The 11,859-nt window shown below is 38.2% G+C and overlaps 1 protein-coding gene across 3 annotated transcripts in view; it reads left to right on the plus strand.

Moving 5' to 3' along the window:
- Window positions 1–9,148, plus strand: part of LOC120528079 (hepatic lectin-like) — a 44,389-nt gene extending 35,241 nt beyond the window's left edge. For all 3 annotated transcript variants that reach the window (XM_039752077.1, XM_039752079.1, XM_039752078.1), the window contains one exon: window positions 7,174–9,148. In XM_039752077.1, coding sequence (XP_039608011.1) covers window positions 7,174–7,333 — 160 coding nt within the window. In that variant the 3' untranslated portion in view covers window positions 7,334–9,148. The remainder of the gene's footprint in view (window positions 1–7,173) is intronic.
- Window positions 9,149–11,859: the final 2,711 nt, after the last annotated feature.

Raw genomic sequence — 11,859 nt, forward strand, 5'->3', positions numbered from 1 at the left:
TTTATATATGCCTAATAATAATAATTATATATATATATATATATATATATATATATATATATATATATATATATATGTCAGGGATGCCAGGGGCCATGACCCGGCCGGGACGCCAGGTGGGACCGGAAGAGGGTCAGAGCCCGGCCTGGATCACGTGGGGTTCGCCTTCCGGGTTGCTTTGGGGCCACGGGTCAAGGGCATGGAAGCCTTTCCCTGTAGGGGCCCGTGGTCACCGCCAGGAGGCGCCCCAATGCCTTGGGGACTTGTCAACCCAGCACTTCCGCCACACCAGGAAGTGCTGGGGGGAAGGTTTATGTTGGCGCCCGGAGAGCAGCCGGGAGGACAGCCGGCACTTCCGCCACGCTGGGGCGTGGTCAGAGAAGGAATGCCGGGAACACCAGGTGCTCATCCGGTCATCTATAAAGGGCCGTCTCCATTCATTCGGGCTGGAGTCGGGTGGAAGGAGGACGAAGCAAGAGGAGTGTGGAGGCGGCCCGAAGACAAGGCATTTGTGGCCAGGACTGTTTGGGGTATTGTGCACTGTTTGAACTGGGTCTTTGTGACCATTGTTTGGGTCTGAGTGACCAAGTAATTGTAAATATTGTAAATAAACGTGTGGTGGTTTGTGCAAAACAAGATGTCTGCCTGTCTGTGCCCGGGTGCCGTTGACAATATATATATTGTCAGAAGTACGAAAAAGAGTCACACATAAAAAAGGTTTGGGGCAGCCACCTGAACTGAACTGACTTGCTGGCACAAATATGGCAGCTTTAAGGCAGACCAGAAGAAGTGACGTCAACAGTGGGTCTGGAACCGGAAGTGGTGTCACTGGGACCAGGGCCAGAAATGGCGTTATCAGTAGGGCCCGAAACGGAAGTGATTTCAGTGGGACCAGGACCGGAACTGACATCAACAGTAGGGGTGGAATATATATATTATACTGTATAAAAACAAGAGTTATTGTACACAATACCTCCACAGACATCCAAATCCTCTTCCATAGTAATATAATACAATTACATGTTTCCATTCCTCCCCCCACACATAGAAATGCTTTTTTTAGATAATATTAAGCCAGAAATGTAATATAAATGTAGTTGGAAATAGAATAAGTAAAAAATAATTATACAAAGAGATGTAATTATATGTGTTATGGTATCTTAGGCTTAAAATGAAAAAAATTAAGTATTACACCACCACAGAATGGAATGTCTTTTGTATGGACACAAGCTAATCAGGAAGCATGACAGCTGTGTCCAAACTTATTAAATAAAAACACAATAAGATTTAAAAATACAGAGGTCTTCTTGAACACAGAAAGGAAGGTCTGAATGTGTGTTCATCACATTCTTTGCATTACATTTGGTGTTTTGAAAGAAAATATAATTTTTTTTAATATTATTAAGCATACAACTGGACAACTTGACATGTGTGACATGCGCAGTATGAGATTTATTAATGGATATTCTTGATATTGTTTGTCGTTGTCCATCATTGGTCTCCATAGATGCTTATTCTGTCATAAACTTTGTTATTTCCATTCTGCATTAAAACATGAAACTATATTTTTTTTGGCCATCCCTACAAACTACATGGGGTGCGTAACAGATAAAAAAAATGATTTTTTGGATGGAATATTCCATTAATAGGGATTTAATTGAAAGGTTAAGCAGGTTTAGGGATGTTAAATGCAGGTCTGTCAGACAATGGCTTTCAACAGGTTAACCAAACCTGTTAAAGTCACAATGCCAGGTACTATGACCAGAGACATGGAACTGCAAGGCCATTGCCTCCATATCTCTTACTCTAAAAACTAGGAAGGAGAAACAGATAACCTGGATTTCCCTCCAGGCCTGATTCTAAAGATCCTTGTTTAATCTGGGTAAATAATCACAGTTCTCACGTGAACTTTTAGAATTGTCACACTTTAAGAATGTGCCAGGACTGGTTTCTATGGACGCTGTAAGAACCATTTCATTCTTAAAAATGGCAGCATGGGAAAATGTTTAAAAGGTTAAAAGCTACATCAAAAAAAAAGAGAGAGATGAAAACAACTCCACATTCTTTTTATATATATATATATATATATATATATATATATATATATATATATATATATATATATATATATATATATATATATATATAGTACAGGCCAAAAGTTTGGACACACCAATGTGTTTTCTTTATTTACATTGGTAGATTCTCACTGAAGGCATCAAAACTATGAATGAACACATGTGGAGTTATGTACTTAACAAAAAAAGGTGAAATAACTGAAAACCTGTTTTATATTCTAGTTTCTTCAAAATAGCCACCCTTTGCTCTGAGTACTGCTTTGCACACTCTTGGCATTCTCTCGATGAGCTTCAACAGGTAGTCACCTGAAATGGTTTTCCAACAGTCTTGAAGGAGTTCCCAGAGGTGTTTAGCACTTGTTGGCCCCTTTGCCTTCACTCTGCTATTTTGAAGAAACTAGAATATAAAACACGTTTTCAGTTATTTCACCTTTTTGTTAAGTACATAACTCCACATGTGTTCATTCATAGTTTTGATGCCTTCAGTGAGAATCTACCAATGTAAATGGTCATGAAAATAAAGAAAACACATTGAATGAGGAGGTGTGTCCAAACTTTTGGCCTGTACTGTATGTATATATATATATATATATATATATATATATATATATATATATATATCGTCGCAGTAGGGGCAGTAGTGCTCCCTTGAACCCTCAGGTACCACGCCAAACACCTGGTAAAAGTGCTACAATTATTCTTTTATTATAACAATGTGCACTAAGCACCCTCCACTCCACACTATTCATAAACCACAATAATAAATCAACAATCAACAATCCTCCACGCCCAGACGCGTTGCCCTCCTACCACCCAGCTCAGCTCGCCGTCTGGGAGTTCCCTCAGTCCTTTTATATTCCCTGACCCGGAAGTGTTCCCAGTCCCCTGTCCATGTGATCTTGTATCACTTCCGGTCAGGTAAAAGTACTTTTCTTCATCCCGAAGTCCGTCACTCTTCCTATGACGAACTTCCGGTCATAGTGTACAAATAAGTCTTTGGTCCTCCCTGCAGCTCCCTCTTGCGGCCCCTGTGGTATCCAGCAGGGCTGAGGATAAAACTACATAGTCCATGACTCCCTGCTGGTCTTAGGGGCACCTTCATACTGCAGGGAGGGCTCCATCTGGCGGCTTGGGGACTTGGCCGATAAACTGCCGGGCACAGTCCACAATATATATATATATATATATATATATATATATATATATATATATATATATATATATATATATATACATACAGCCATAGTGACTTTACAACAGTACAACAGTTATTCATAAAATAGTACTGCATTGAAACAATTAACTGATATACAGTAGACAGCTAAAACACATTTTATATGTAAGTATACATGCATATGTCTGTTGAAAATCATTGTTTTAACCATTTATTTGTATTAATTTTTTCTGGTTGTGAAACTACACAATTAATGTAATGTATTTTACAGGGATTTTTTTTTACAAGGTATTCACTTATTTTTCCCAAAATTAGCATCAAGAGATTTGAAAGTCCCTGAAATCCTCCTGCTGTCCACCTCATCATTAGGTCACTTATTCCTTTTTGTCTGTAGTTCCCTGTGTGAATAAAAATGTTCTAATGTTTGTGCAAATTCAAACACATTTCCATTAGTACCTTAGTAGCAAGGATTTCACTTTTAACTCATCTCACAACACATATCAGTGAAGCACTATGAAAATGCACAAACGGAAAATGTCCGACAATGCATCATGGACCAGATGCAAATGCAATTTTACAGAAATTTTCTGTTTTACGACAAAAGATGAGTTAGCCTGCTGTGATTGCACAATACATTTTTCAATACTGTTTATAACAAAGTAGGAAACTTCATCAGCATCAAGTGAAAAAAATAGGTTAAATTACTTTTTTGATATGTTAAACAAAATTCAAAACACTTGTTTTTCTGGTTTTGAGATATTTTTAGCTCTAGTTATTATATAGTGTTTCATTCTGTTTTTTAGTTCTTAATTTTTACCATTTTCTACAGTGGCTAAAATTCATATCTATTTATTTATTTTAGTTTTTATTTAGCTTTAGCCCAAAACACTGAACTTCCTACCTTCTTTGGCATGCAAGGACAACAACACTGTTTTTTTTTTCTCCATCTAAATACTAACAGAATTTGAAACTGGGAATGCCATTTTAGCGTTACAATTTTGCCAGAAGAACAGGCTGCACGTTTTTAGCACTTTCTCCTTGGAATATGTTAAAGGCTGACAACTAGAGGGACATCCTTAACCATTTATTTTATTTTATTTTATTTTATATTCAATTATGGCCAATACAATATTCAGAAGAAGCTACTGATAAGTTAAGAGGCATCTGCTTCCCCCTAATTTCTGACAGATACCTGGAAAAGACGAATGCGATCTCCAGAATACCGCAGGTGATAGTGAGAGTCTGGCAGCTTCAGTGAAGGGTACAAGTGCATGAAATCGACGTTCTTTTCTAAACTAAAATTATGACTGCATGCTTCAATAAGTATACCGGAAAATGTGCACAAAAAGTCAAAATAACAAAAACTGGTTTCATTTTCATTTTATTTTCTCATTTTCATTTAGTTGTAGGTTTCAGCCATTTTTCATTTTTATTTTAATTTTAAACAATGGAATGTTTAATTTTCGTTAAGAAGAACAATGTTGCCCCAAACATAATATAGGTTTAAAGAGCATACTGGAATTCTCGATTGCCGCTATACAGGTAATGTTTTTTTCCCTTGTTAATGCTCATTTTACATATATGTTTATGGATTTGTGTTGGTTTAAACATGCATATGTTATCTTTGCTGGATGCTCTCTTTGCATATGCATCAACTCTGCTTGTTTTCACTTCAAGCCCTGATGAGACAAAACACGTCAGCTAACCGGTTATCAACTACAAGTTAACAATGCATAATAGGCAATTTGATGAGCAGATGAACCACTGTTGTTTGATGACTGTGCAAATTCAAAAATCAGCCTTTAGCCTGATCTGTGGACTTAAAGTGGCTTTACCTGTTTACTGTATCATTCCTTAATCTTGTATATGTGTTTGTGTAAGTGGCATGAAGTTGTAGTACGTATACTACATTATATGTAAATATTTATTTTTGCTATTGTCTGTATTGAATTTCTTCCTTTTATGTTGTACTCTAATTAAGTCAGTCAAAATATATGTAATAGTCATGCTTACAGCTGACTTTTCTCTTTATATATTTTTGTTACAGAACTGAGGATATGTTTTTTTGTTTGGCTGGATTATTTTGTGAACTATTATTATTATATTATTATCATATAAAACTATTACCTTTTTATATGTGTTTGTTTTGACTGGTGGTGGTTTATACTTTTTTGTTCTGCTTCATAATAATGTGTATTATGGCTCACTGAGATACTAGCAGAGTTGTATAAAGTGCTCAGAAATGATACTTGAGTAAAACTCAAAGTATTTTATCAATTTTCTTGCTTTCACTGAAATAAGAAGTATTTCAGTTAAAAATACTTTGAGTAAAGTAAAGAAGTATCTGCTTTCAAAAGTAGTCAAGTACCAAAAGTAAAAGTTCATTTCATAATAATGAGCAGATGCAAGGCTCTGTCTTGAGGACACAACATATTTATTTTACATTTTTAACAAGAATTCTCTCAACAAAGCTTCAGGTTTCCTTTATTCTTTTTTATTTTATCTTTAAATTACCCACTTTAGCCCCAAACTATAGAATTAACCACAATTAACTATATTATTAATCCTCCAGTAAAACAAGATGTATTCTGGATGGTTGTCTCATAATATATATTTATATCTTGATGCATATCTATAGACAATTTAAATTTTACAAAATTACATTTTTCTACACATGTAAGCATTAAACCAACTTTCATTAACATTATGCTACAAAAATTCAGCTTCAATACAACATTATAAAATGACAATCACAAATCTGAGAGTCAATGCTCCACTGGAGATTCTCTGGACGTGAGCCAGCTCTGTTAAACTGAACTGCTTTCTCCTGCGAAATATATCACTCCTTAATGTTCACCTTTGTACATAAAACAAGAAAATTCACCTAATAAGCCACATACATTTTCCTTAGTCATTGGCTCTCGTAGACTCTGGTCAGCAGGGCAGTGTTCTTTTAGCTTTCTTTGAACTGAGATTCCAAAAGGGACTGACAAAACACTTGTTTCTGCTTGTAGGAAAGCTGACATCCCTTTTATTAGCTCTGTCACATGACAAGGGACAGCAAGACCCCTCACAGACCACTAGATCTTGCATGAGCCCCGAGTCAGTCTTCTCCAGTTAACCAGCGACTTTTACAGCCTAACGTTTCAGTAATTGGGCTTGCAAGAATCCGACACAATATCATATGGGTGCAGCATATGGATATTGTTTGCACAGTATGTCATTTGTGGTCTCCAGACCTTACTTGTGCCTATAAAATCTTGTTTTCACAAGATTAAAAAGTCACTGCTTATTGGGTCTTTAGATGCTCCATATAAGTTTAAGAAGAGAGAAAAAAACCCCAAAACAATTACTTCAATTTGCTTCTTTAAATTCGAAGGCAAACTTTTGAAAGCAGAGATTTCTTTAGGTACTGTTTTTTAATACGAGCGTAGTGCACACTCAGTCCCTGTGACTATACAATTACTGGGTAGCAAGGTAATGACCTACCAAATGAGCAGTGGAAGGCTTGCCATTTTTTTTATGGACATAGAGCATTCTATTGCTTGTTTCTGAGCTGTGCTGAAATATAACTGAAGCTGCAAACACACCTGACTGGTATTTTTTTATAAATGTATTATTGTCTGTGTAACAAGTAAAGAGAACAATAAAGTATTGAATTTTACCTAAAATGCAGTGGGCAAAAGTAAAAGTAGCACTAAATGAAACTTACTCAAGTAGAGAACAAATATCTGAAAAAAGCACTTAAGTCAAGTAACAAAGTAGTTGTATTTCACTTTACCTTGATGGCAGGTTATCCCTATTATTGTTGATGGTTATTGTACATACTATTGGCTTACCTGTCCACCAGTATTAGCCTGAGAAATAAATGAAACCATGCTATCTGCATCCTTATTCATGAAAGCTGTCATTTTCTTGCAGGTTCTGGGGCGATAATCAGCCAAATCAGCCATATAAACAAAATAACCCATCATTCCAAGAATACTGTGTGCTGCTAAACAATGAAAAATGGCATGATTATCCCTGTGGTACTCAAGCAAACAGGATCTGTGAAGCTGCTGCTGCTTGGTTTAACTTCTAGATTGAAGGAGCAGGTAAAGACAACAGGAGCTGCTGCCTTGACCCATCAATGGAGATATTTTGAAGACACCATCAACTCTTTCTTTTCACCTGCCTTCTACTGGATAATGAAGTGATACCTAAAGTTCCTCACCGTGCTACACTGAACAACACTGAGTGCAAACAGGCTTCATCATATATATTATATATTATTATGCTTTATTTACCATATTAGCTTTGTTCAAATAATTCAAAGTCACCATTAAATCCACACACTTGTTCCTTACTTAAAAGAATGTAAGTTCACAAGGTGCTTTCTAGAGCTAATGATTACAAAAGAAACATTGTACATACAGGATATCTACAGATCAAGCCCAAGATTATTGGATGTCCCTTCTGAGCATTTTTTAGCCAAATTTATTAGAATGTTTGATGACCCATGAGACCCAGCTCCAGTGCTTGAAGTGGGCTGGTACTCACCAATTCAACATAGTGTTCCTTTCCTTAACATAACCATGTGATACTCAACCCACACACTTTCATTGTCTTGCAACGATCGATTGACATTTCACCACACCACACCAGTACCTATTTTTAGAATACCCCCACCCCTTTGGATCAAGTGCTGACATATCCTGGCATTTCAATGTCACAGAATTGCAAAAAAAGAGAACTGTCAGTTATTTACTTCCACTTCAAGCACTGCCCAGCTCCAATGTATATTGACCATTTTAGGACATCCTCCTTTTTCTGATATAATGCCATTCTGCCTCTCTACCTTTGATGAAACATCTTCTGTCCCTGGCAAAAACATACTCATCCCTCTTAACACGTCATTCATCTGCCAACAAAAATCCCCTGCCCGACCATAAAACAAAACAAAACAGCATCAACTTTCCTGCTGTGTCATCCTCATTCCTTCAACTAGGGTTGCCAGATTGATCAGACACTTTAACAGCCCAATCATTGTCAACATACCATCCATTCCTACTAAATGTAGCCAAATTTTAGTTAGTCCATTTCAGGCCAATTAATTGCCCCCAACTCCTAGGTGTAAACCTCTGTGAACATCACTATTCTGATAGGGCAATCGGTGCGTGATTTGCATGGGGAGGTGGGGTTATGTAGTTAAATTTTGAGTTTGTTTCCAATTGACTTTGTTTTTTCAGAGGATACAACCTATACAGCAAGGCCTCTAAGTGGAATGGTAATTAAGACAAAATGATGGCGAGAGCCAATTTAGTTAAATGTATTGCACTCAGGTGAATAACATAGCAGAACGTGAGTGAAGGGCTGTGCTATTTTTATAGGATAAGATTGGGCATCTCGGCCAGAGAGAGCATGGTTTATTACCCGGCCAGGAAGCCAAACATGAAAGATAGATGGATTGGCTGTTGGGGTGAGAAAATAACTGTGCCCAGCCAGTATAAAATAATGGACTGACCAGCAGAAGTCAGGTGTTGGGAGCAGTTCAGTCCCCCACATGTTAGGTTGCAGTGGTCCTTGCACGAGAACCTAGTTGGGACACCTTGCTTGGAATATGGAGTCAAGAAGTGCAGGGTGCTGTTGGGGGAGGACCTCCCTACTTTCATTATGACCTGGAGGTGCTTACTAGAAGCCGTGGAGTGGCTCCAGAAGCATTCTTGGGTCCGGCATAAAAGGTAGCCCACTGCCACACATGGACAAGTCGGAAGGCAGTGGGCAATATTCAACTGAAGGAGAGAAGGAGGAAGAATTGTACTTTCTTATTGATTTATTTTATTATTGTGGCTGATTACTGGAGAAAGGAATGGAAAGAAATGCCTTGAGAGAATAAAAAGTCTTTATTTGATCGTAATAATGTGTGGTTCCTTACTGTGTCAGGGGTGTAGGGCTCTCTGGAGCCCACTTGTGGTTAGAATGTGTATCTACAAAGGAAAACAATGAACATTTTTTTCCACACTAAGAAGGAAAGAGTGTAAGCAGTGCAAAGTTTTGACCGTATAGCCATATCAGCTGTGTCACCTAAATGTTGTGTTTCTTGACTTTTTTCTTTTTCTGCATGTAAATTAACACAGTGGATCGAAACTGTTACTTTAAAATAATGTCAACATGAACTTAGTTGGAAACTTGTTAGGGGTGAATTTAGAAAGTTCTTCTTCAATCAGAAAACCATAGACACAATGAATAAATTACTTAGTAGTACAGCAGACAGTAGGACTTTAGGAACTTATATTCTTCTTCTTTCGACTACTCCAGTTAAGTGTCGCCACAGTGGATCATCTTCTTCTGTATCTTTCTGTCCTCTGCATCTTGTTCTATTACACCCATCACTTTCATGTCCTCTCTCACCACATCCATAAACCTTCTCTTAGGCCTTCCTCTTTTCCTCTTCCCTGGCAGCTGTATGCTTAGAAACTTTCTCCCAATATACTCAGCATCTCTTCTCTGCACATGTCCAAACCAACACAATCTCGACCTCTCTGACTATGTCTCCCAACCGTCCAACTTGAGCTGACCCCCAATGTGTTCATTTCTAATCCTATCCATCCTCGTCACACCCACTGCAAATCTTAGCATCTTTAACTTTGCCACCTCCAGCTCTGTCTCCTGGTTTCTAGTCAGTGCCACCATCTCCAACCCATATAACATACTGTAGCTGGTCTCACTGCCGTCCTGTAGACCTTCCCTTTCATTTTTGCTGATATCCGTCTGTCACAAATCACTCCTGACGCTCTTCTCCACCCACTCCACCCTGCCTGTACTCTCTTTTTCACTTCTCTTCCACAATCCCCATTACTCGGTACTGTTGATCCCAAGTATTTAAACTCATCCACCTTAGCCAACTCTACTCCTTGCAACCTCATCATTCCACTGACCTTCCTCTCAATCACACACATGTATTCTGTCTTGTTCCTACTGACCTTCATTCCTCTCCTCTCTAGAGCATATCTCCACTTTTCCAGGGTCTCCTCAACCTGCTCCCTACTATCGCTACATATCACAATGTCCTCAGCAAACATCATAGTCCATGGGGACTCCTGTCTAATCTCATCTGTCAGCCTGTCCATCACCATTGCAAATAAGAAAGGGCTCAGAGCCAAACCCTGATGTATTCTCACCTCCATTTTGAGTGCATCCATCACTCCTACCGCAGACCTCACCACTGTCACACTTCCCTCGTACATATCCTGTACAACTCTTACATACTTCTCTGCCACTCCTGACATACTCATACAATACCACAACTCCTCTCCAGGCACCCTGTCACATGCTTTCTCCAGGTCCACAAAGACGCAATGCAACTCCTTCTGGCCTTCTCTATACTTCTGCATCAACATCCTCAGAGCAAAAATCACATCTGGGGTGCTATTTCTTGGCATGAAGCCATACTGCTGCTCACTAATCATCACCTCACTTCTTAACCTAGCTTCCACTACTCTTTCCCATAACTTTAACTCATACTTTGTGTTATTTAAAGAAATTAGTTGAATAGGAAGGACAAGCTTTGTTGGGCTGAATGATAACTATTTTTTGCTGAAACCAGACCCAAAAGTTAACCTCAGAATTAATTTATCTAGATATAGTTTATTAATTACTTCGTCTGATGACGATTTCGTCTGATGATAAAAGCCAAGTTTATTTCTTTCTTTGCAAGAATTAAATAGGACCTTCTGTGATGGGTAACACTCCCCATATACTGAATGGGCCATATTTATCATATGTAGGGACACAAGAGGCAGTGACATCATTACAGCTTTTTTAGAGTTTTTTAAATTTCTGCTTGATTTGTACTCACTGTTAATGCCATCCATCATAGAGGACATGATTATATTTTAGGTTGAGGTTTGGATTGGAATCCTATTTCAGGATTTAAGAGGAAATAAGAGAAAAGTTGGGGTTCTGAGTCCCCTCTGGCACTGTGCAACAAGGTCTAAGGAAAAAAAACAACATAATTCTATGTGTACATTAAAGAGTAATGTAATAAAGTGTCAGAACTTCTAACAGGAAAAATATCCTAGCTATCATCCACCTCTCCCTTAAGCAGACAGACATTGATTCATGGACAAAAGTGATGTAGTATTATTTCTGCACACTCACAAAGAGGTGTTTCTGGCACCATCTTATGGGACTTGCCAAATCTTCCAGCCAGGTACTTTGTATAATGTGGTCCATTCTAGAAAGACATATTTCACATTCTATGGGGAAGTTTTCAAGTCCTTCTATTGTATCAATGGTGTGCAATGGCAAGCCAGTATGACAACATGTCTCATGTTGTTGACAGTCGCCACCCTCTGCATTGTCTGCCAGATCCTGTTATTATTCTACATTCTGGTGTCCTTAGTTCCAGTTTTTCCCACCTTTAGATGACCTACTGATGTCTTCCTCACTTGAGCTGCATGGTTCAGGACAGACAGTGACAGACATTTTGTTAAAAAGTATTAATTGGTAAGTGTCAGTGGTCAGCTGCAAACCACAATGTTTGAAATACAAGGGCCCTCTGAAGCCATTACTTTACAGAATCAGCTAATAAAGTAGTGCCTATTGTCAGCTGTGCCTGAAAACACC

Source organism: Polypterus senegalus, chromosome 4, assembly GCF_016835505.1.
Source record: "Polypterus senegalus isolate Bchr_013 chromosome 4, ASM1683550v1, whole genome shotgun sequence".
NCBI lineage: Eukaryota > Metazoa > Chordata > Cladistia > Polypteriformes > Polypteridae > Polypterus > Polypterus senegalus.